Genomic DNA, 27161 nt, shown 5'->3' on the forward strand with positions numbered 1-27161 from the left:
TTGTGGTCTGGTGGAGTCATCAATTTCTCCGTTGGTGTGTTAATTTAATGACCAGCCCTCCACACAACCATGAGTCAATATAAATCAATACAAAGGCTGCGAGGAGAGTAGGGGTGTGTGTGTGTGTGTGTGTGTGTGCACAAGTATGATTTATATCTGGGCACCTTGGGTAATGAGATCCATACCCACCTACACACACACACACAGTTCCAGCAGACGACAGGCCCACAGCTGCAGTCTGTGCTCGGCCTGAAATCTTTGCAGCTGGACAGGAGTGTGCCTCAGAGTGTGTTAACACCGAGGTCTCCACTGCTAAATCACAGCTTCATCAAATTTCCAGTTTCTCTTTGTGTCTGTACTAAAATACAGAAACGGTTGCGAGTAGACTGCACATGCACGAGGGGAAGTCTCTGCAGATGCTACAGCTTGGTCAAACACAGAGACAACAGGACGGCCAAGAGAAGCCTGAGACGAAGACAGACGATCAGGACGTCAACTGAGAGGGAAATTCCCCTAAATGTACACATCAAGATCAGTTTATGAGTCACAGGGGGCTCGGCCTGTGGGAAACAGCTGAAGAATGTCTTCTGTGGCTCTGGACGAGCTTTTGTCGCAATAATCTACGTCATTGCGACCTGGGTTATCTTGGCTCTGGCTCTGAGGCTAAAAAATTATAACAGCAAACCACAGTTACAAACTGGGGTAGTGAGATTTGAAAGCCATGGGTTCACCAGGCAGGGAGGGGTCTGGAAAAGTAAGGCTATCAGGTTGCATTGTGGGAAGTGTAGAATCTAAAAAATGTTGAAACTTGACCCCTTCTAGGGACTAAAAAGCCAGGATATCTCTGCCTCTGCTGCACTGATTTTGACCTGTCTGTCTTAATTTATCTCTTCTGGATCCTCCAACTTTATGGAAGTGAGAAAAAAAAATTTCCAGTCTGTCCAAGAGCCAGAAACGCCAAGTGTGTGATCTGGTATTGGACCAGGACCTCTGAGGTGAGCTACTGGAATCTGCATCGAGTAAGAAAAATTTCACTGAGTGCATCTTCATAATAGGCTCCACGTTACAAAATATGAAGGGAAACTTATTAGATTAAACAATAAATCAGTTCATTCAACAGTCATTTCAACAGTAAAGACAACAAAATAAATGTTGAACCAGAAGCCACAACTATGAGTGGTGGGATTTTTTTCCTTCAAATTGCTATTTAAAGATATTTTTAAGAGCTCAGGAAGAAAAACTACACCGAGGAATTTCCTTACGCGACCTGTACTGTGAGCGGGCAGAGGAAAATAAACCAGTGTTTAAACCAGCCAGCATCAAGCATGGCAGCAAAAGACAGAGGAGGAAGCAAGCGAAGGTGAGAGGAAGAGCTGAACACAGACTATCGTGCAGATGATATGGAGCATATGTATCTTAAACCTTCTTATTTTTTCTGCCAGTGTAAATGTCTCATTTACATCTTGTCTACATGAATCTGAGCAATATTTTTTTCCACGTCTGTTTTATCACCAGGGAAAAATGAAGGAGAGGAGAGGAGAGGAGAGGACAGTCAGCTGGCTCCTGCAGCAGGGAGGAGGGGGAGGAGGTGAGCATAAACTCCATCACCTGCTCCTCCTCTGTGCTCGTTCGTTTACGATCTGTCTCATCTCTCTTTCACATCTCTCTCTCTCTTTGTCTCTTGGTATCTGCCTCCTCAACTGTCAGATTCAGTTTCTATTTGCTTTACTGGAGCTACTGACATGTAAACACACCTGCGATGAAACGTGATGGAAAAACAGAGGATAAAGAAAGAAAGAAAACAAAGATGATAGAAACACAAACTGGTTTATGTAAAGAAAAAAACTGAACATTAAAGGAAATCTACTCATGTCTCACCCAGTGTTGTTTTCATAAGGTGTGTGTTCACAGTCACCTCTGATTGGATCTGTTTGCTGACAAGGCAAATCCAGAACTGCTCATGTTATCTGCTTTAAAGATAAACTTCTGTTAGCTCGCCGTGCTGCACTGTAATTCCTCCTAAACACACAATTAAGTGTTGTGTTACTGTCAAAAGCAGTTTGTGTTTATAAAACCACCTTTTCCCTCCATTTGCTTAAAACTTGTTACAATAATATTCAGGTTCAAATGTCATAGTGGAGCAATTACGTTTTAAACGTCATCATGGTTTCCCATCGGTAGAATTAGAGATGTCTCTCCACACCACACACACACACACACACACACACACACACACACACACACACACACACACACCACACACACACACACACACACACACAGACCTCCTCACAGTCCAGCTTCCCAGTCTGAGCTGTTTGTGAACTCTGAGTGTGCGTGTGTGGGTTGACAGTAGGACAGATGTCCAGCTTTCAGGAAGCGACAGGAGCAGCCACACACACACACACACACACACACACACACACACACACACACACACACACACACACACACACACACACACACTAATTTCTAAAGTAACAGAGACAGATGGGCCAGTATTATAAATAGAGCTGTCAAGCTGCAGCTACCTAGCTACTGCTCTATTTACTCTCTCACACACATACATACATACATACACACACACATACACACACACACACACACACACACACACACACACACACACACACACACACAGACACACACACTTGTTCACTTTGTGTTTTGTCCTTTTTAATTCCAGATTTCTTCTGTGATCATCTCTGTCCTGCTGCATAATGTGACAACGTATGAGCCCTAATAAATAATATTTTAACACAAACACAGACAAACACATCTGCAAGGAAATGATGCCAATTACTGTCTATTTTTTAATAACTGGAGTAAACACTGCATTAAAAAAAATTAAAGCATTTTTAAAAGATGACAGCAAAGAAATGGATCAATGCACTTTTAACAAGGGAAAACTGGAAAATAACTAAACACCAAGACAGCCAGAAACATTTTTGAAGACAGAAATAGAAAACTGGGCATTTGATAAAATAAAAATAAGGTGGATTATTCCTTTAAAGTAACGTGTTACGACAAGGACAGTGACAAAATCTTCAGCTTCACTACAAGTTCCAAAATCTACTACAACCGTGGGTTTGGAAAGTTTAACAATGTCAGTGTTAATGAGTCAGATCTACAACACACACACACACACACACACACACACACGATGTCACATTCTGTTATACACAGACACACAACCTGAACACACACCAGGCAATTTTAGTGGGCTTATTGTGCTCGCTATCCTACACACACACACACACAAACACTCCCAGCTTTTATTTTTGGAAAAGCTAAGTGACAGCAGGGGAGAAGAGATGGAGGGAGGAGATAATGATGAGGTGGAGAGGATGGAGGGATGAAAGAAGAACAAGAACAGAGATGTGGGAAACTGAGGAGAGGAGAGATGAGAAGTTGTAAGGTAAGGGGAGGCAAGGACAGAGAAAGAGAAGTAAAAGAGGATGAAGAGGAGAAGAGATTTGGGATAAGGATTAGGGTGACAGAGAGGATGAAGGAAGAGAGGAGGAGGAGAAGGAGAGGAAGGAGGGGGATGAGAAATGTGAGAGGCTGGAGTAAAGACGGGACGGAGAGAGAGCACGATCCAATGACAAGGAGTGAAATAGGAGAGAAAGGTGGAAGAACGATGGAGGGAGAAAGGTTGGATGAGGATGAGGGTGACAGAGGGGGGAGAAGATGGAAGAAGAGAAGATGGGGGAGGAAAGAAACAACACATGAAAGAACAGAAACAGAGAAGAGGAGAGGGACAGAGAGAGGGACACCTTATGTTGTCCAACATGGCCGACTAAACGCCCTCCAGAGACCTTCATCAAAGCCACTGCATCATCAGAAATACACACAACTACAGCCGCTGAGGGTTGTGGGTATGTGGTGTGTCTGTGTGTGTGTGTGTGTGTGGTGTCTGTGTGTGTGTGTATGTGTGTGTGTACAGGCGTTAAGCCTGCAGCAAGGTGTCCTGTGAGGTCAGTGTCTCTCAGGAGGGTAACAGACTGACATGTCTGTCACAGCAGGACCTTAAAACGCAGTCAACCGCTGTTTCCGGCTCCCTGTTCAGCTGTTAAAGGACTATTTCAATTTTCTTCTTTGTTTTTACACCTGAATCTCTTTAAAGGCAAAGTCTGGATGTTTTTAAATCGCCGTTTTCCCCCTCTGCCTCATTCACTGTGTCTGAACAGCATTAACTGACCAATCTTTGCAGCTTTATTTCATTAACAAAAGTTCTCACAGCCCAGAGGAACAACACACAGATTCCTCGTCAGCTCTACTTCACATATTATCTTTTCATTGCTGACACTGGAGTTATACTCTGCAGTAATATGCCACTTCTTCTGTCGCTTGCTTGGTATTCAGTTTGCTGCTCGCCTGCTAGTTTGTTTCCAACGCGCTCACGTGTTCGCTGGCGGCATCATGACAGAAAACATGAGAGGAGAGAGAGATTAAAAAGAGAGGAGAAGGGCAACATAAGGGCTTTTCAAGGCAAACTAATGGAAGACTGGACTGCTCAAATACAGCCACAGGACACACACATGCACACACACGCGCACACACACACACACACACACACACACACAAGCCCCATTAGACCAGATGACTGCCTTGGAGCCAGGTGGCATAGCACTAGCCTCTCTCACCCTTTTTCCTCTTTCTCTTTGCACAACCTGCCCCCAAGACACACACACAGACACACACACAGACACAGACACACACACACACACACACACACACACACAGTTTGTAGCATATTAATTCATCTTACGGCCACACACACTCACACACCATCCAGAGAGTGTTGTAGCCCCCAGCCCGGCTCAAACTGGCCTCGTCTGTCCCCTTGCCTTCAGGTTAGCTGCGATTGGACGTGGCCCTAATACTCTGCTACACACACACATACACTGGGGGGCATAACCAATTGCCTTAATATAATACTTGCATTGGCCCTCTTACTTTCAGAAATATAAAGGGAGAAGGAAATAGAGAAAGAGGGAGGCTATGCACACAACTGACCAACTAAATCTGAAAATGCTGGACATGGACAGCTCTTTATATATATGTGTATATCTATCTATCTATCTATCTATCTATCTATAAATATATAAATATATATATATATATATATATATATATATACCTAATATCATATATATATAACAATCTGTTTTACACTGTTGGGCCTCAGTGAAAAATTACCCACGGTGACGTATTTAAATGACTGACTTCGGCCAAAAAACAGTTAACAGCCTCAGCCACAGAAAGTGAATCAACTATCCTATAATTACTTAAAAAAATAAATTAATTTAAAAAAAAAGCAAATCCACATTAGGAAGCATTAGTCAGCAAATTTCAGCCACTTTTTGCTTTAAAAATAAACTGATTATTAAAACATTTTCTGCAGATTGACTAATCAATGGATCAAATGATTGTTTCTCTGTTTTCAGATTAAGTATAAAACTATGATTTTAACAGAAGCTCATAGACGCATCGGTTTACAGATGATGGGGAAATTCTCCCACTGTGTTGCACCCATGTCAATCAAATCCATGCTGATGACCACAATCGAATTTGACAAACTTAACACAGATATGAGTTAATGACAACGGCTGACAACAGAGAGTCGTGCTGTTAAATTTGCTGTCGTAGATCTCCCAACTGTGTCTGAGCAGGCCCAGATCATCGTTCTCCAAAAACCCGCTTTATTTACCAAAACAAGAGGCCCACGTTTTCATGTTCATCCCGTCTGGAACCCATTTTCAAAAAGCTCAATTCTGGGGCGAGAAAAGGCCAAAACAAAGAGACGGGAAAATACATTTGACATAGTCAGAGAGAAGGTCATGGTTAGGACATCACTGAAGACAAAAACAGGCAATCACATCCAATTAATTTAACTACAAAGGCAGCATCATGACCACTTTACCCCCCCCCCCCCCCCCCCCCCCCCCCCTCTGGGGATGATCAGCTCACAGAGAGAACAAACAAACGAAAAGAAATATGGAGGACGAGTGACGAAGGCAGAAAGAGCAGAGTTTGCCCAGAGGGAGGGGTCGCCTGGATGGAAGTGGTTTGAGTCCCTGCTCTGCCTATTCACCAGGAAAAAAGAGAGAGGGAGAGAGGGAGGTGTGGGGGATATCGGGAGGGGGGTGGGGGGTTTAATGGAGGAGTGGCTGCTAAAATATTCACCCACAGGCAGCACACACACATTTTCCTATCTCTTGGTGTCTCAGAGTTAGTGACCAGGAAATCCACAGGGAAGAGATTAAGACTAGAGGCTACAGAGCAGGATGTAATGCTCTGTGTGTGTGTGTGTGTGTGTGTGTGTGTGTGTGTGTGTGTGTGTGAGTGTGTGTGTGTGTGTGTGTGTGTGTGTGAAATTATAAATGTGAATTAAAAACGGTGTAAGTGTGTGTATGAAGGGAAAACTGAACATAAAGCTGAATCGACTCCACACAGACCTGATCTCAGCATCATGGAGTCGGTCTTGGATCACATGAGGAGACAGAGACACTAAGACAGACTAAATCCACAGAAGAACTGGGGCAAGTTCTCCAAGATGCTGGAACCACCTGCCTGACGGGAACCTGAGGAACTGTGTGCAGGTGTTTTTAAGGTGTTATATTCTGATAATCACATCAAGTAAATATACAAAAAATTTCGGCAGAATGACTAAAAATGAAAATGATCATTAGCTGCAGTCCTACACAGTAACTGCTGGCAACAGCCCAGATTCAGCCTCACCTCGGTGCAACCACACTTACCACAAATACACACACACACACACACACACACACACACACAATCTGCTCAGAAACCACAGGCAACACAAAAAGCTCCCATCACCTCTCTACCTCTCTGCTGGTGGTTTATTACATGTGGATAAAACTCAGCCGACCAGCAGCCACTGAGCTTTGAGTTCTTCACCCTAACTGGGAAATTTCAAACACAACTCAGTGACTAATTCAAGCATAAGGAAACACAGACCGGTGCAAACAGTGGAGTAAGCTTCAGTTACTGGATCACATAAAGGTCAGAGGTTACAGAAGCAGGCTCATCAGCAGGAAGTCTGATGTTGTCATATCTCAAACCCTAAAGTTTCACTGAAACATTCAAAAAAGAAATGATTCAACAAAAACAACTTGTGGCTAAAATAAATTGTTCGGCTTGACTTGGTTTACAAAAATGATATACATGACCAGTTCACACAGGATTAACATCACTGTCAATTTAACAATCATCACAAATCCCTGCACACGCCAGATAACATTAGAATAGTGTGCAAATATGCAACAAACCAGAGGAAAGGAAACATCCCCACAGACACAGCATCTACATGGGACCTGTGCTGTGACCAGTGAAGGGAAGAAACTGCACTGTGGTCCGTCTGAAAACACAAAAGAAAAACGCAGCTAAACTTCATCAGACACGTCATGTGACAAGAAGTCACAGTCACCTACAGTACAGTGTGTGGGTTTAAGCTCGTTCAACATGGCCGCAGATTATTTGACAGTGTGGATTTTTAAACGTCTGTATCATCATATCTTTAACCAACAATGACAAACAACAAACCACTGTTTGCTTTATTAAATATGACTTTCAGTGTTTCCTTAGTGGAAAGCCTTTAACACCAAGCAGCACAAAGTGTTTGGTTTGCACAACCAGTTCTGCACATCAGGGGTCACGAATCATACTGGTGTACATATTTACCTTAATAATGACAAACTAACTATAAATGTCAATAAATATTCCTAACTATTACGACAGCCGAGGCCTCCACCAGAACTACAGGCCTGCGTTAAATCTACTGAATCCAGATGTGCTCATCATGTTTCACACTGCTTTGTTTTGAATAAAAATCAATACAATAACAAATGAAAGCAAGTTAGGTTTCGTATTGACCACATAGCACCACGAGGGTAGATGGCTCCAAATGTCAATATCAGCCAATTAGTTACAACAATTGGATAAATAAGCTCCAGCAGAACATGTCAGCCAGGGTTTGAAAAATCCAGAGACTCGCCCACATGTTTATAATGCACATTTCTTTATGTGATGAATGTCAACACGTAACTGTCTGTTCAGTCTGTAGTTTACTGTCTGTTACCACTCTTACAGCTGTGCACTTTGATGAAAATCGTTTGCTAAAAGTGTAAATAATGAGTTCTTCTTCCTCCCAGACAGACAGTGACATCCACAGGAGGCCACAGGTCAGACAGTCAGACCAGTCCCGTCAGGCTGCTGGGAGCACTGGCCGCTCTGAGCATTGAACAGGAAGTTCAGTCAGTGTGTTTCCATTGGACATGACGTCAGTCCAGCCGCCAGCAGGAAAACAGCTCACACATGATCACAACACAAACACATGCAGTGAAAGAAATGGCAGTGTAGAGAATGGGAGGCACGCCAGCCACCAATCAATTTTCAACTTGATCTCTCACTTTGGTTGATTTCTACTCTCTTCTACAGAGCAGAGAGCTGCATGCTGATATATGACACAGAGAAGTGGAGAGAACGATTGACAGGAAAGGGCAGAAGAACACAGTATATTCAAATTATTTCTCATCACCTGTCAGTTGTGTATTTGTAGCCTCTTCTATCATCCTGAACTCTCTCTCTCCAGCCTCTGGGTCCACTTCATTCTTCATGTGCATATTCAAAAATCTATGAATTATTTTTATAAAATTCCACTCCAGCAAAAATCCCTCCACACTACTCTCACACACTCCACTACAAAGTCAGGAGCGGTGATCTGACTTCAAAGCAGGCTGAAAATAGCCATTAATCAGCTTTGTATGAAGCCTGGTTGACATGGCTGCTGAATATTCTCCAGGAGAGCTCACAGTGGTTAAAACCCAGTTCACTGGGGCTTCCCTGCCTTTTCCAGAGCCGTACCAGCAAAAACTGGCATCGTCACAACAAAGTGAGAAAAATCTACATGTTAAAACAGTGTCACTGATGCAGGAGATTAGATATTCAGGGTGACAGCAGTGCTCACTATGAGTAATGACACCATTTCATTTTTAAAAAGGTTTATAATGAAATATATTCCCTAAATCAAACACTATCTCAAAGAATTCAAATTAAAACAAAGAAAAAAGTATGGTATGCTAGCTTGGTCATAAATCTGAAAAAAACTGATTAACAAATGTTAAATTTAGTGGAGCGCGCTCATAAATCTACCTCGGCCTGTTCTTTTTTTGGTTTCATTTTAGTAGCATGTTCTCTGTGTTCTGGTGCTGTATGCCAGAACAGCATCTCTTTAGTAAATTAAAACCTGTTCATTTAAAGAAAAAACTTTATGGAATGCAAACTCATCAATCTCAAAATCAATCTCTACAATGATGTGACGGATGTGAAGTTTACTGGACTGTTTCTCGGTCTGTTGCCGTTTTGTTTTAGCAATATGTTCTTAAAGTAAACTGCAACTTGTCCTCTGGTATTTAATGCCAGTAAAGCATCTTCAAAGTACTGTTGTGTTTGTCAGTTTTGATGAAGAAATAATTCACACGACCAGGAAACTGGTGGAAAACTCAAAACTAAAATGATGAATTGGATAAACTTAGAAAAAAATGCCATCAAAAATGTTTTCAACGTTTAAAAAATGCAATTCTTCCGCAAACATTGTTTAAGACTTGTTTTATTAGTCAAATAGCTGATGGAAGTTCTTTTGAAGAGCAGAGATGGGAAACTCCTCTCCTCTTCTCATCCATCCATCCATCCCTCCCTCCTCACATTACACTAAGTGCTGGGAAGATAACAACCAATGGGACTTCCAAATGCATCAACATCAAAAAGCCATTTAATCATTGCTCTGCCTCTCTCTTTCCCTCTTCTTCCTCCAGCCTTCGTGCCAAATACCATTTCATGTCTCTGGGGAGCAGGAAACATTTAATAAAACTTCTCTAATCGAGTTTGGCTGCAGAGAGCTGTGTGGCCTCGCTCGTGCAATCGCAGCCGCCTGCTCGTCATCTAAAACACTCCACGTCTTCTCCGAGTCCCAGTTCGTCAAAAGGTTTTATTCTCATAGACGATGTGGGATGGTTACATGAGGGATCTCGTTTAAGCAAAACTGAGAAAAATTGACCCTTTTGTCTGTTTTACATTTTGGTTCCAGGCCCAGAGGTCGCCAAAAACTAAGCTTCACAAAATAATAAAGGCTCAAGAACAGAGAGTCTGATGTTTAAATGTGACTGAAACTTTACTCGCTCACACTCAGTATTTAAGCAGTTCACTGGCATCTGATTAAAATATATGCAGCTCCAACTGGTGCAGACTGGAGCCTGGAGCCTGGGGCGTGTGTTTTAACCATTTTAAAATACCAAACGTCAGCAATCTGGGTGAACAAAGAGCAGAAAGAAGAAAACAAGTGAGCCAGTGAAAACAGAAAACAAATCCGCCATGACTTACACTGCTGTGAATACTTTCTTCACCTTTTCTTAAGCATTTTACCATCAAGATAAACAGAACAAGAGTAACAATTTTCCACTCGACTATTTGCTTTAAAAAAAGAAGCTGGTCTGGTTACTTAACACTGGTACTGCTCCGCTAAAAGGCAACATGGTCGGCAAATAAAATATGAAGATTCTGCATCAGTGAACAGCATCAGTGAGCACTCAGAGTTAATTATTCACCCCTGTGCTGTACATTCATTAAATAGTTTTATGACTATTCAAATCAGATGTTTAAATGATGGATCTGTTTTCATTCTTAAACATTTTAATGCCAAAATTAAGATAATCAGTGTTTCTGCGTTAATTTCCCTCTCATCATTCTCTGAAATAAGCATTTACAGCATGAGGACACACTCAAACACTTCTTTCTTGATGGACTGCTGAAATTGTTTTATGGCTCACTGCTCTTGAACACAGCAAGAGCAAGCGGGGTGTCCCTGTGTCTTCCTCCAGGACAGTTGGTCAGTGTGGCTTTTTGTTACCAGGGACGTCTCCTGTAACCACAGAGCGGCTCCGCCACCTGAGACTCTGCCGGAGGACACCTAACATGCCGCACTTCCCTCACTAAGGCAGCTGTTTTTCAAAAGCTACTATTACTGTCTGAATATCTGTGTTCATGTTTCATACAGGGAGCGTTTGCTGAGTGCACGGGCTGAAAACTTTAAAGAAGTTCCTCATGTCACTTTCTCTCCACTTGCTATTCATTCTCATTTTTCTTTTTAAAAAAAAATCCTTTCACCTCCCTTTCTTGGCTTTCATTTTTTTTCCACATCACTCCTCTCTCAGGAGCATTATCAGGTCTCTGTAGCTCTGACCCTTCACATTCTTACTGTCAGATGCAAGTGGAAATTGGAGTTTTTCCTGCAGCTGAGCTCTCTGTGCGACGTTACAGATAACTGTAAAGAGAAGCGCAGAGATCTGAGCTCGACCTTGTACAACTGGTTAAAACTGTGGCCTGATCCCCTGACTGCTGCATTTTGGAAACATGTAAGGACCTATTGCTGTGCTGTAAAGGCCACACACACACGCACACACACACTAAGAGATGTCCAAGGCAGAAGCAGGCGTGATTCTTCAGAGAAAGACGAACAAGCTCTCCTCCTGATGCAATCATTTTGTCTCACGCTGACACACATTCGGGTGAATGTACATTCATGGTTTCACAGTGAGTTTTCTCCACAAGGTCATTAGGGTGAAGCTAGCATCACCTCGGCCGCCAAATTATAAGATAAGACTTGAGAACACATTATGGATGTCTAAGCTTAATTTGGAATCATGTCAAGCCAAAAAGGGCAGTGAAAACACACAGTGTTTTTCCCCTGGATTCGAAGCTCAGACACAGAGCTGAGGTATGTTTACGAATACCGGCGCTGAGTTTTAATTCACAACAGTGTTTTCGAGGCCACCCATTCCTTTTCTGAGGCTTTGAAGGCTTGGGTTAATTTTCCTTAAATCTACAGCCCTTTAAGGCCCTTGGGAAGTCTCTTACTTGCATTATTATTAGAATGTGGTGACTGGAACACACTAAAAATGATAACAAGCAGATCTTGCCTAACAGGAAACAGACAGGCAGTGAGCACAGAACAAACACCGTCCTTGTTTAATGGCTGCATTTTATCTCAGAGTTTCTTTAACGGTTCTTTTGACATTGCACACTTAACACAAAACCGTTGACACAGATGTAAACTTAATTAGACAAAATCCTGGAAAATGTGACGGCGAGATTTCACAATAAAATCCCAGAAAAGTCTGAGGCCTGCATTAAATCTACCAGACTGGACGGAGTGGATGTACAACTCACGTGACACAGTCTTATCACTTACACAAACCCACAAAATAAAGGTCACACACAGATTCACAGTTTCACATCTCCACACTTTCTGTCACATTTACAGCCGCGCTCCGTCACACAAACACATTCACCAAACAAATACACATAAAGTCACACTTTTTCCTCTCTCACACTTTCTGATCTGAAACCACAGGCACCACAAATAGCTATCATCACCTCTCTGCCTCTGTGCCTCTCGGCTGGCAGCTTATTACATGTGGTTAAACTCAACCAACCAGAAGTCTGGTCTCCCAGAGATTTCCACTCCTTGCTACAAGCTGAAAGGACGACTACTCTAGAGCTGCAGCTGAAGTTAATGCTCATCTTGAATATTTGTCTGTAGAGATGAAGCAAATAGCTGATTCATCTGTTAGTCCCGCAACAATTTCTGCAACAGGCTCACTGTTTAATTTATTGTTTAAGCAAAACTGCCATAAACACAGTCTGCTGTCTTCTGTGATGGAGAGCTGAATGTTATGCTTCAGGGGCCCAAAGTCCTTTAGCATTTTGACTTTCACCCCCATTAATGTGACAAGTTTCTGGTGTCGAGTGGAAAATCAACAATAACACAATATAATAGCAGTGTTTTAATGATGCCCATTGGGAGAGTCCCCCGTCCTCCTCCCATGCTCAGAGGTCAGAGGTCAGCCAGAGCAGCAGCAGCTCTGGATCTGGCTGAGGTTCAGTATCTTAATTTAGCAGGGTGGATCTCTGCAGTCAGAGGGGTTTGAGTCGCCCCAACCACTGAGCTATCCCACAATCACTTACAGGAAGACCCCACCCTCTGAGCCATAAAATAAAATACGCTGTACACACAGACCCCTACCAAAGCAAACAGGCTTTATATGAAGGCTATCTAAGCCTCCACCTCGGTCCTGTAAGGTCTCATCAAGTTGTAAAAACTCTTAAATTGTCTGGATATGAAACACCTTACACAACAGCATGCTTTAAAAAAAAAGTACAAAGATGTTCTCACTGCGTCTGGTGAGAAACAATATTCCAGAAAAAGAAGGGAGGGGAAAGCTGTTAAATCCACCAAACAGACCGTCTGGACTTAGAGGGTTTCACGGCGCTGGCCATGAAATCTCCAATACACTGCTGTCAGCTGGCAGACGTCCGCGCACACACACACTCACATCCACACACTTACAGCGCTGGGATTAATCCTAAATTTGGTTGGCAGCCACCAACGGGCTCATGTAGATTCAGCTAAATATCAAAACATATTCGGGAGGGATTTTCAGGACAGGAATTAACAGCCCCAGAACGAAAAAAGAGCTCAGACACAAACGCTACCTTCAAAACAGGATCGAACGCTCACTCGCTGTGAGGAAGACAGGAAATACCTCCTTTCACTGTACTATACATTTGCGGCACATATGGCATCAGATGGAGGAGGAGAGAAAAAGGGAGGAAGGTGATAAGACGTGTTTTCAGTCTTGTTTGTAAGCAACTGTCTGCAGCTGAGGGGCTCCTACATTCATTCAGCCACAGTGGGTACAATCACAAAACAACTGTCCTCAAAACAAGATCGAAAAAGCTTTAAGAGCCATTCTCTAACTTTCATCCATTGGAGAGCACACAATAAAAAACTGAGCCTGAGCCAAAACCATCCCCCCCGAACGCACAAACACACACCAGCAAAAAAACTCAACAGGAAACTTTACGTCATCAGATATTTTAAAGAATGTGGCTGGGGGAGAAGTTACTTTGAGGTCATTCAGCAAGAGACACTCTGCTTCTTAGAGCTGATTCAAAGGCACTAAACATGGGATAGAGTACCGGACCATGTGTAAATACATTATGCAACAAACTCATAAAGTATTGAATATGTTTAAAATATTTATTTCAGTGGTCAGAAGAAAAAAAGTAACACTTCGGTTCCCCGGCTTGGGTTTTTTTTTTTAATAAGAAAAGGGGAAATCTTGTGTCTTGTATGGCTAAATGTGCAGAGCCACGCATTAATAAGTGTGTGGGCTGGAGGTTTGAATCTCATGCTGTCACCCAGAAAGAAAATAAGACACACTTTGGCTCAAGTGTCCACACCACAGAGTATAAATATCTATCAGACTAATCCACGACTTCACAGAGGAATCTCTCCAACTTTGGGAGAGGCCTCCTTGACGACAGCTGGGCAGGAAGCCAAACAAATACCCAGCATGCACTGGGGGCCTGCGTCACTACTTGAGTTACACATGTTCCAACAGGCCCCCCGTTTTATTCTAAACCTTTATTTGTCCAGAATAAGTCTGCTGTTCTGATACAACCACTGACATCAAGGGAGTTTACGGGGTGATGTGCCTTGCTCAAGGGCATTTCAACAGTAGTTTGTGGTGCAGAGTAAATTACTCATTCACATTTTCAAACCACTATTAACATCAAGCAAACTAGTGCTTTCCCCATGGCTGTACCTTACAATTTTTTTCATCATCAATAAATCTGCCAATTACTTTCCAGAGTAATCAATTAATCATTTTGTCCACAAAATGTAAGAAAACAGCAAAAAACACAACAACTCAGAGCTCAGAGTGACATTCAGATTACTTTGTTGTTTCATACAACGATGAAAATGAAGAGCAGAAAATCTTCATATTCAGAAGCTGGAAGCTGAGAATATTTGGCCATTTTTGCTGTTCTGACAGTTTTTACAGCCACAAAGAAAGTCTAATAACCCAGAGGCACAACATTTTCAACATCTGCAGTATTTCTCATGTGGTCTTATTGATATTATCTCACTTGCTTTTCTCACTTCTTGTGAATAGTTGATGAATGGATGACACACACTTCTCCCTACTTTCATTACTTAATCTTTTTTTTTTTATCTTAATATCTTTTACGATCTTTTTTTTTTTTTTTTTGGAGTAATTCCAACAGTGCTTTGGCAACATATGAAAGGCCGTGCCAACAGAGCTCACCGAATCTGAGATCGACTAGTACTGACTGGCAGCCTGGCAGGCGGGCTGACGCACCAGACAATACATGTTTGGCAGGTGACATCAGTGCTGAGAAGTGAACCTCCTTAGAATTTAGATTCATGTACTTTCCCTCCCACCTTAAACCATCCCTCCTTCTCTTCGTTTAATTACTCATTTGGAAAGACATGAGAGGCATATTCATAGCAAACGGCCACAAAGCGTTTGCAGGTTAAAAAACAAAAAAAAAGAAAAAAAAACAACAAAAAAAACTTGATGTACTGTGAGTTACAGAAGACCAGAGAATGCCTGGTTGCACCTGAACACCCAGGCAGAAGACAGAAAAAAACAACAGAGGAGAGTGGGATACAAGACAGAGAATGACAAAGAAAGGCATGACTCACCTGTGCGCTCGATGTAGTCAACACATTTCTCGATAAAGAGTGGGATGGGTCGCTCCAGGGTCACCAGGTTCTGCAGGGGAATGCCAAAGTAGTTGCTCTCCCAGGTTCTCCGGGTGGGGGGGTACAGAGGCTTGGGGGGTTTGGAGGATTTCAGCTGTAAGGTGGGGATGAGAAAAGAAAAAAACAGATGAGATAAGGTCGTAAGAACCAAGACAAAGGGAGAGGACAGGAAGGAATAAGATTGGAAAGGGGGGTAAGGAAGAAGGAAGAGAAAAAGATATGATGATGGAGGAAGAATCGGGGGATGAAAGGCGGGAGGAAATAAATAAGAGATAAAAGAACAGAAAGAGAAAAGAGGGAAGGGAATACAAAGAAAAGAGAGAAAATGTGAAGAAGGGAGTGAAAATAAGGAAGTACAGAGGGATGAAAGAACAAGAAAAGGGAAGTAAAAATAAAGAAAACGGGAAATAACCAGAAATGATGGCGTGACGGGAAAAGAACAACGAAGCCAAACGGGATGATGGAGGACAGATAAGGGTAGGTATAATATGGGTCACAAAAAAAATAGGAAAAATAAAGAAGCAAGAGGAGATGGAAAGAAAATGGGAAAGGAATGAAAGAAGAGGGAATTGAGAAAGAGACACAAGGGAGAGCAGAGATGGAGGAGGAGAGAGGGTGAAGAGGAGGCAGAACATATCAGAGGAGAAGAGGAGGAGGAGGAGGAGGGCAATCGGGGAATAGATCAGACAGAAAGTTAGTGGGATGAAGGCAGAGAGAGAGAGAAAGCAAGGAGGAAGAAAAGACGAAAGAGAACAACAGACAAAACCGTTATTCAAGAATGAAGCTAGGACGAGTAACGAGGTGCAGAGGTGGCTTTGATTTCCCACACTCCTCTGCTCTTTAAAGTGTTGTCATGCCTACAGCAGTCCGGGCTCTTCTAATTGGCCAGGACGGCGACTAAACACCTTCCATTTTGTACCTTCTGGTTCTCCTTCCGCTGTCCTCTCTGATTATCAAAGACAGTTTGAATCTTCCAACAATGCCCTGCATTCATGACGTCCATGTACAACCAGCGGCTGTTTCTCTACTGATTTGCACACTATTATCTGATTCGTGCCAGCGTGCCCGCTCGCATGCATGTGTGTGTGTGTGTTTGCCAAAGTCCAATTGTGTGTTTGTGCTCAGGCTGCAGGAAACTGACAAATCGTCATGCTGTGATTATTTTGCTGAAAGCTGCAATTGCTAAATAGCAATACTGCCAACAGCCTGATTTTTTGTGTATTATATTTTTGAAGTGACTACAAACGTTTTTAATCAAAAGCATATGCTGCTGATTTACACACAGTATTTGCATTTAATACAAGTTTGTGTTAACAAGGCTCAACTTGACTTTACAAAATGTCTAAGAAAGGAAAATACAGAGGATCCATTTTGAGCACCGAGCACTGACTTTGAAAATGGAGGTAGTTTATATTGCCATTTTAGATTTCAGTCTATTATCTATGACTCTCTAACACAGATGTACCTGCAAGTAATTTGTTTGGAATTACTACACTGGTGCGTGATTGTACTTATGTGTGGGTGTGTACATGCACAGTATGCAAATGTGTGCTTTTTCCCTGCATTTCAAACATGGCTGTTTGTGCTAACATGTTTCTTCATTTGTACATGTGTGTTTGTTTACAGAAAAGTGTTTATTGCCAAATATGTATGCACATGGTATTTGTCTTGAAGTCTAGATGGTAGAGGCTGAAACAAATGCACTTGCTTATATAGCTCAGTGGCCCCAGACGAGCCTTTAGAAAGGATAAGACAGGAGGATAAGAAGGCGTTTTATCACAGATGCAGCCTCTGATGTGAGATTATACAGACAGAGCCCCACTGTCTCTAACAGTGCATCTTTTATCAAGCTTTTTTATTGGTTGTCTGGGGCCTGTAAGGTGTGGAGACTCATAAACCATTTCAGTAGTGGGGCCGATCAATCAATTATCAAGTTAGTTTATTCTCACCCTGAGTCCTGGAGCTATTAAAAACAGAAATCTGCTCATATCTCATACAGTACTATACACAATGTCTTCTGCTGCCGTTCATGCACACACACACACTCTCTCTCAATCTCTCTCTCATATTCCATGCACTGAAGCTCTCTTTCAGTCACTCAAAAAAACACAAGCAAGCTTTGGCTCAGAGTCTTGGAAACTATATTTGCTGTCTTGCTTCTTTTTGTCTTATGTTGCTCTATAAAGCACTTTCAAACAATCCTATTAAAATGCCACAAAAATTCAAACTTCATGACACATAAGACTCACCTTCTTTTGTTCTTTTGGTGTTTTGGGCGTCTTCTTCTTCTTCATCTTCTTGTCCTCCTGCTCAGGATCGGAGGTGATAGCAGGGTTATCTATCCCACCCTTCCAGGGGTCAGCAGGGGAGAGCAGTGGGTCCTCCTCGCTGCCCCTGTGGGCTCTTCCCTTTTTCTTTTTCTGCGTGGCAGGACCAGACTCCTCCCCGTCGCTGTCAGAGTGGAATCGTCTTTGGTAGGCCTTTGTCTTACTGAACAGGATTTTAGAACGATGTTTGTATTTTGACGGCCGACGTCCAGCCTGAGACTTCCTGTCAAATCCATTCTCTTCCTCTCCTCCTCCATGGAGACCATGTAACCCGCCAAAGGAGTTTTTAATTTTCACCAGACGGCTGTGTGTGTCATCAGGCACAGCATATATGTCGTCATTGTGGAAGCCCCTGGACCTGAGCAAGGTGTCCACAGGGTCTGCATAGTTGTCTGATGCCTCCACATCCTCAGTGTGTGTCATTGGGCCACGTGGCATCCTACGGTTACTTCTCATGCCAGCCTCAATGGTTTTGAGCAGGTTGGGGTCCAGCTTTTTGACGTTAGGCTTGGGGAGCACTGGTTTGGGCCGGACAGGTGGAGGCACTTTGTGGTTGCGTTCATGGTCTCCCACAGGTGTGCTATGGACTGGATACTCATTCCCCTCTAAGTCAATCCGGTACTTGGCCCGCTCGCTGGGCGTGGGGAGAAGCTGAACATCATCACCTATTGGACTGTAAGGTGGGGGAGCTTCATTATCATCATCTGATTCTGGGTAATAGGTGTTGTAGGCCGGGGAATGGCTATGGGGCGAAGTGGGGAAGACATCCTCACTGGCACCAGTGGTGCACTCACGTGATGAGCTGTCAAACAGGAAAGAACTCTCAATGCCCGGCTTCTTCTCCAGCACTTCATTGAAGAAGGGTGTAAAAACCTCCGTCTGCCGATGATACTGTGACAGTGAGTAGAGTGCTGTAAACTTGGCAGCGATCTCTGTGGCAATGTGCTCCCCCTCCGTCATCAACTCCTTGATGGCGTCATTCTCAAAGAAGTCTGCCTGGCTGTCTGTGATCGCCACCATCTGGACGGGGATCACGTCCTGGACTTCAGCCAAGAAGGCCCGCAGGGTCGCCATAGAGGCCTTGCGTTTGGCAGAATATACCAATATGTAGCCGTGCACCAGTTCATCTTTACGGACACCAATGGCAGAGTGATAGGAGAGGACAGTGACCTGGATCCTCCTCCTGCTGTCACCAATGATCTTGTCCAGTATCAGTGTGTTGCTCTGGCCTGGTTGCCCTGCACTACAGCAATGTGAGTCTAGGAAAGGCGAGAGAATAAGGTCAACGCTGAAAGGATCCCAGCACATAGCGCACATGACTATCCTAAGGTCCGTCTCTGACATGTCTTTGATAGAGGGCAATGGGGCCAAGACATCAAAGTTATGCTTTAGCCCCTCCAGCACCGCTCGGAGACCCTGCTTAATTTGGAACTCAGTGAATTTACGGGGAAAGGCCCCAGAGGGGATGTCGACAAAGGTGCACTGCAACTTGTTTGCCAACTGTTGGCCCTGGTGCCTCAGGATAGGTATGTTTTTGCAAACGCTGTCCCTCTGATTTGCCAGGATGAGAATAAACGGTAGCGGCTGAGCAAATCTATCTCTCCTACTCTGTGCTATTTCTGCTCTGATCCTGCCAATGCAATCTCCAATACAGTTGAGAGACTCTATGGAGTTGAACACACAAAAGCAGCCGTGTGGCTTGAAAGTGGTGACCCACGTATGGCCGAAGAGCAGCGTAGAGTTGACATCCACAGGAAGAAGCTCCAGTTCGTAAATTTTACCATCAAGGGTGTACTCGTCATCTGTGGACTGAGCTCGAATCTCATTGGCTAGTTCCTGTGAGAGACCCTCCCTCCCCAGGAGGCAGAGGTTGATCTTATCAATGTTGGCACTGTTATAGTAGAGATTAGAGCGTCCGTGGTCGAGCTGCACCAGCCTGTTTGCTAAAACCTGCTCCACTTTGAGATCAACACAGTTCTGCCCGCTCAGGCACGTCTCCTTAGTGGGATGGTAAACAAACCCAATGTGTTTGAGAAGGAGCGACTCTCTATCTGGGGCAAGTTTCTGCAGCGCTCTGTATCTGGGCTCTTCGTTCAGCACACTGTGAATTTCGCTCATCTTGTCGCAGCTGGGGGTGGCGTTCAGATCCAAGTCATAGAATAGCTCAGCATGCTCAAAAAGCATTTCCTGAAAATCCTCTTTGGCCCTTTCAACTATTTCCTGCTGGTGTCTACAGTAAACATCCCTCCTATCTGATTCTGTGATGTACTTGTAGGCCTCGTCCTCCATGACGAAGCACATGACTTCCTCCCAAGGCTGTCCTGGACTGATAAAATGAACTCTCTCCAGCGTCTTCTTGAACCTCTCTTTCATCTCCACCCTTCTCTTCTCTGACAGCAGGTGTTGGACGTGGTTACGGAAAATTCTCTCACCATCCGGTGTATCGAGGAGGTCAAAGGGTATCCTGCGGTCACTGTTGTCGATGTGGTCCGTCTCATCCCAAGGCGTTTGCTCCAGGACCACAAACCAGTACTGGAAATCAGGCCGGTTCCGGATCACACTCTGTGCCTCAGGCCATGTGAGGTGTTCAACCTCCTCCAGGTTATTGAGGAGGTTGTTAAGGGTTTTCGGTAGTGTTGTCAGGTACTCTTCCCTCCTCCTCTTAATGTGCTCCTGTTTCAGTTGTGCAATGTGCTTTGTGAACATGTTGCGTGCTTTCCTGGAGCCCTCCAAGGTGATGAACTCATCATAGTCAGGTTGGCCCTTCATATTATTAATCACCGTTTTCCAGGTGGTATGGTAATCTCTCACCGCGTGCACCATCAGTTTGTCAAATCTATCCGTTACTGAGGCAACGAGCTGCCGTTGGATTTTATAGGCCTCCAGATATGGCACAGTTTTTGGTTTCCCCCTTGTTTTATCCAGCTGCTGGATGAGGGTATTGAAGCAGAGCTCCACGTTGACGTTGGAGCGTGCTGAAGTCTCAATTAGCAGCAGGTTCTTCTTGCTGGCAACAAAGGCCTGCAGGTCCCTCAGGTGCTGGTCCACACACTCGTCACATTTTGTGGCAGCAACGACAATAGGTTTCTTTGACTTAACAATCTGAGAGTAGAGACTGTTGACAAACTTCATTTGGTCATCAAACTTTCTATTGCAACCCTTGCTAACATCAATGCAGAGCAAAAAGCCGTCCATGTTCAGCTTCCCATCAGGCATCTGCTTCTGGTCGAAGTCCTGCTCCAAGCCCAGTTGGTCTGTGCAGATGTACATAAGTTTCTCTGCTGACTGGAGCTTGGTTGCTGCCGCTCGTTTGGTGTACGGCTGCAGGTTCGTACTCCGATGTGGAAGAAACGTCTGGTCGTCAATGAACTCTGTTTGCTCGATGACTTGGATTTTACAGTCCAACCCATCGTCTCCTCGATGGGACACCTCCCCCCAGTATAGAAAGTGGTCATTGTTAACCACACGTCCCCCAAAGTCTATTGTGCTCAGCACTGAGGTGTGCTCCGAGTAGTAGCTGTCTGCATCAGGGCGCACATACCTATTGCACAGGCAGGACTTGCCCACACCACAATTTCCCTTCTCTTTCTCTGTCCCCGAGAGGCCAACCACACTGACGGCGAATGTCGGGGGGCGCACATCCTTGTTCTTGGCCATTATATCGCCCCGCTCATCGCTAACTTGGTCACTTCCAGGAAAAAAAGGTCAAGATATCATTCCAGTTCTGCTTGTCAGTGGTACAGAGGCACTTTCATTCTGATTTTCCCTTAGTAGTGGTGAATTCCCCTCCAACTCTGTGCGTCTCTCTCAGATTCTATCCTGGGTTTTCTTTAAGCTGGGATAGAGCAGCCGGCGTCTCCTTTTATCACCTGCCTGCAAGACACAGAATTCACAATTAGGAAAAGATAAAGGCAAAACAAACATAAAACATATTTGCAATGATTTGTCCTCAGAGCACCTCAGTCTCCTTATCACAAATAATATAATTAGCTTTTTGTTTCTCTGCATTTCCCTCTGGGACACACATGTACGAACACACGTGCACAGTGTAGTGATTTAAAACAACAAATCAGACATTTTAATCTGGCATTACATAGAGTTATCAGACAATTACACAAAAGAACACATTATCACACTTGTGCAGGACAAAATAATCTCTCCTAAATGGTAAAAGCTTAATGTTTTAAATGCAGTAGTGATAAAACGCACTGGTCCTGAAACACTACCAGATATTTAATGTAAAACTGTGATGAAAAAGCATTCTGCATTTTTGAAGAAACAAGTGAAATTTGATTTAAAAACATGCAATTTCAAAATGGCCTTCAGAGGAGACAAAACCCAAAGTGTAACAGTGCAACTTATATAAGAGAAAGGGAGAGTAATTCAATCATGGACCATGCTCGGCAATGTCACTTTTCCCCTCACAGAGAAAAAGAAGTGCTTTCAACCAATTTGTGCCGAGGCAGGATAAAAATGGCATGCAACTCCAGCCCTTTGACAGCCACTGACCTAGAAATGATTTGCTTCGCTGTGAGAATGAAACAGAGAAAATAAATCAGTTCACAGATTTGTTATCATCATCAGCACAACCTAGGGCCACATGTATAATCCTGATTATTTTGCCTGTTGTTATCATAATACATTTTGCCTGACATTCTGGTCATGATTATTAATCCTGATTTGCAGTCTCAATTATTTGTGGAAGAAACTTTTTTTTTACTGCCCACACCTTACCTGTTTCCATATTAACAACCAGGTGAAATCAAATGTTTCACTACTGACAAAAACAATATCTGGCAATGACGGACTGTGTAAATTAAAAATGTGGCAAATGCCCACATCAGATCGCCTGTGCAACCTTTCTGTCAGTATTATCTGAGACTGTCACAGTCAAATAAGCCATGACCTAACTATGCCTGATAACTGATAACTGCAGAGAGAATTGCAGTCATTGTTGTGTTTTACAGAACGATGGCAATCAGCCAGCGAATTTGCCTGCGTGAGCTGGAACTGCTAGATGCAGCACGACGGCATGCTGATCCTGAGAAACTGCACCAAAGGAGGAATCCAGTCCTCTGAGATGAAGCAATGAGGCCTCCCCTGACTGTTTATACAGGTCGAGGTGATTATGTCACCTGTGCAGGTGGAGTGTTTACAGGACAACGAACACACAGCGGAAGTTTGTTCAGTAACAGAAAATGTGCCTTAAAAGTTTTATCACCTGACCCAGGGTTTGGACGCTCAAACACACCCTGGACATAAAATGACGTCAACCTGCAGGTTTATTAATCTAACCACAAGCCCCTACAATAGCTACTGAGCTGTTACATGTGCCACACCTGACTGTATGAGGCCGGCAGGGAGAAGTATATATAAGCTCATGAAAAGATAAAGCACTACATATGTGCACATCCACTTAGAGGTGGCACCAGTGATCACTAGCAAGGTATCCATGCCTCTAAGGCTACAACTAACAACTTACTACTGAGCAACCGACTTTTTGTTGATTTACTAAGGAATTACTCACTATAAAATAACAACACTAAAGAAACGCCCATTACAAATTAGCAAAGCCCAGATGATGTGTTCACACTGAACATGCTTAGTCCATCAAACAGCCAAAACAAGCCTAAATAGTAAAAAATTATTTTTATCAAACAGTAAAAGCCAAAGCGAGCAATTCTTCATGTCTGTGACATTGCAATCAGGAAGCATGTGGAATCTTTACAGGGCAAATGACCAAAATCACCAATTACAAAATCTGGAATCAATTAATTTCCTGTTGATCAAGTAACCAACTGATTATTACAACCCTACATTCCTCCCCTGATTCCCATCCAAACCACAGTGTTTGAGAAGATCAGTCACCCAAATCCAAACATCTGTTTTGCATTTTTATCAGCCAATATCAAAGTTTATATTCACTCGTCTGTCAACACACAGGGTCAATATAAGACTCAATGAGATAAATAAATGTTAATATGTATGATGAAGGGGAACGGTAGCAGTGCTAGATTGTTAGCTGCATACTGTAAACTCCTGCATGGAGCCTGTGATGGTCTTATTACTGCAAACAGCCAACACCACAGCCCAAACTGCATTTCTGCTGCACTAATAGCTAAAAGTAGCCTTGTGCATCATGATTAGTCTATTCACTGTGAGGCTGCAGGGGGATTAAGGTATCACTTGGCAAGCTGGTTTTAGAGATGACTAAATGCTGTTAAGCCCTGAAACACAGCAGAACACACTGCCAAGGATGGTAAACCTTTTAAAGCTGCACCCAGCTGGATGTTTAGGTAAAAATAAACTTGTTTTTTTTTTCCCCCAAATCACAGCCAAAGAGAGCATCCCATCTACATGAGGAGCCACTGAGTCATTATGTTCCCCCAAAAGAAATTCTCCAGCTCTCCAGCCAGAGAAAATGGACTCCCCAAACATTACATCTTTTCCTTTCTACTCTGAGAATAAATCATGGCAGGCCAGCTGGGATTCTGGCAGCATACTGACTCCACCTCACAGGATTTCAGATTGTTATACCATTACCTGCCGCTGCCATTTTTCAGCTGCCAATGTGCAAAGTTGCGTAATGCAGTTTTAAATGTCAGCTACCTCATCATCAGAGGAACGACAGTTGCAATAAAAAGCAACAAACCAGGAAACAGAAACGCCAATAACTTTGCTTCCAGAAATGTTAGTCTCAAATATACCAGTATCCAGAATCCAACAATTTGCCCTAGAAACAATCTGTCTGCTTCAGGTGTGTACTAACAGATATCTGTGACTTATGAATAATTTTGTCTTAACTAGGCTGCTTCTCAGCTTTCCACTGTCTAAGGGAATTACATTTTTTCCACTACATTTTTCTATTCACTATGAACTGCTTAACAAAACATCTTTGTTGCCAGTTACCAGTTAAAATAAAGCTTTGATTACAGTGATTACTTTTATTCAAAACTACATGAAAGGCACCAGGCTGGTGCTTCCTGGAAAAAGATTTCCTTTAAAGAGCCTCAGATGTTTTGAAATACAATCCAAGCTCATTTAAAAAACTATGTCAGCCTACCTCAGAGTCAGGTCCAGACCTGAAACCGAGCGTCACTCATCTGATTTTTCCTTCCCAAAGTGTCAATGATGTAAGAACAACAGTTTATAGACCAACTGATGTGATCAACCCTGCCGTCACTCAGGGTTCATCACTACCAATTCTCTCGTGAGGTTTGTAGAAGCTGATACTAATATTGAGTATATACCACCACATTAGCATAATGCCAATAATAATATGCACTTTTGTTCTGGCCTTAACACAGACACAGATGTGAGGCTTTTCAGATGTGCCTGTCCACAATTCTGATGTATGAGGGCATCTCTGCTTGACAGATAAACAGGAAACTATTTGTTAAACAAACACTGATACATTATCTAGGTGGAAAATGTTTTGTCTGCAGGCAACAGCAGCACTTAAAATAACATTTACCACCTCGATGCTTTATTTTCTAAATGTCTATAATACAATTAAACAGTGCTTTCATACGTTTCTGCAGCTCCCTCCATGTAAAAAACAGCCCATTTAGGAGAAAATGCTGAAGAGAGAAGCCTTAAACACACTGACTGTGATCATAATGATAAACACACAGCCCCATTGACTCATCCACCGAGCCCTTGTGGATTTATGGACACTAACACCAGATAATAGCATGTACTAACTGGAAACAACAAAGAACCTATTTGCTATTTTTCAACACAAATGGGTCCCATTAATAATTGGTGCTTTTAACAACCACTGTAACTAAAACAATGCAGCAAATTTTACATGAGGAGTACAGTGGGATGACTGCAAAAAGGCTGCGGGCTGCGGGTAAACAACCAGGATGGCCCTTTAGATAAAAGCCGGACTATCCCTTTAAAGAGAGTTTGGGAAAAGGGCAAAGGGAGCTGCAGCAGTCCGAGTCGATGCAAATGGCATGCAGGGCTGCAGCGGCAGGACAAACCCACTGACCTGCCTGCTGCAGCACACGATTAAAGAAAAAAGTTAAAAAGCAGCAAATGTCAAGTCCGGTAACAACTTCTGATCACAGCTGTGACATTAGGGGCCGAAACACGCTGCTTAATGTCGGAAAACTTCAGTAATCTGCCCAGTGCCTCTCCTGGATCTGACCCTCCATCCATCCCCACTGCTCATGTTAGCGATTAGCAGGACGTTAACGCTGAAAACTGGCAGCCCAGCAACTTCAACACGAAGCCGAAAAACGCGAAAAAAAATTAAATTAGCGATAAAAGCTAACGCGATGTGGAGGCTCTGAACTCGGAAGCCAGTTCAGTCATTAAGCTATGATTTTTCTTTAAAGTAGTGTTAGAAGATTTTCCGTTTGAATCCATTTGTTACGCAGTGATAAAATCTACTGATAAGGGTGGATATCAGGCAAAACATCAAACTCTAAGAAAAAGGGGGATGAGAGTGAGTTATGGGAGTTACGGTTAATGAGTTAGTAAAAACCAACAGACATGATGTTAATGCGTCAATGCACTGTGGCTAACGCTGGCGACCACAGGGTTTGATACCGCGGTTATCCGTTTCCCCTGGGAATACAAAATGAAACCCGGCTCGATCTGCCTCGGCCCTGATACTCCAGGAGAGAAAAAACCCACCTTTCCAATTCCGATTAGCTAACGTTGGCCGAGCTACGTTAGCCTAGCATGCCAAGAGGCTGACGGGGAGTTAGCTGGCTAGCGCTAGCAACACCAAACCCAGCCTAACGCTGGGAAGAGAGCGGTTTAAAATCACAACCTGGGCTAATTTAACAGCTCAGACTCACATTCCCACCCCTGTTACCTCTAACCCGGGGCAGCGCAATGCTGCGGCCAGGCTTCGCCCACTGAAAAGAGTGCTAGCTAAGCTAATGAAGTCCCAATCCCAGTACAAATACATTCCCTTACCCACCTATTAACATGGTCGCTCCCAGATCCACATACCACGGAAAGGAGGAGAAAGCATTCCCACATTAAAAGGCAAAAAAACTCCCTTTTACAATCCACAATCTGCGGTCATTAGAGTCCTCCGACAAAATCCAAAGTCAGGTCCAGATGACGGTGTAGTCCCCTGGAGTCCCAAACGGCCGGTTAGCCTGTATTTTAGTGTATTTGGTGTTGTTAGTGTGGTATGCGCTGTAAGCCGAAAC

At 43.4% G+C, this 27161-nt stretch overlaps 1 protein-coding gene across 1 annotated transcript in view; it reads right to left on the minus strand.

Moving 5' to 3' along the window:
* Positions 1-27161, minus strand: part of arhgap5 (Rho GTPase activating protein 5) — a 40805-nt gene extending 13644 nt beyond the window's left edge. The window contains exons 1-3 of the mRNA XM_041060272.1: positions 26924-27161; positions 17908-21858; positions 15599-15752 (exon numbers count right to left, since the gene is read on the minus strand). Of these exons, the coding sequence (XP_040916206.1) occupies positions 15599-15752; positions 17908-21642 (3889 nt within the window). The 5' untranslated portion in view covers positions 21643-21858; positions 26924-27161. The remainder of the gene's footprint in view (positions 1-15598; positions 15753-17907; positions 21859-26923) is intronic.

The sequence above is a fragment of the Toxotes jaculatrix genome, chromosome 17 (genome assembly GCF_017976425.1).
Source record: "Toxotes jaculatrix isolate fToxJac2 chromosome 17, fToxJac2.pri, whole genome shotgun sequence".
Lineage (NCBI taxonomy): Eukaryota > Metazoa > Chordata > Actinopteri > Toxotidae > Toxotes > Toxotes jaculatrix.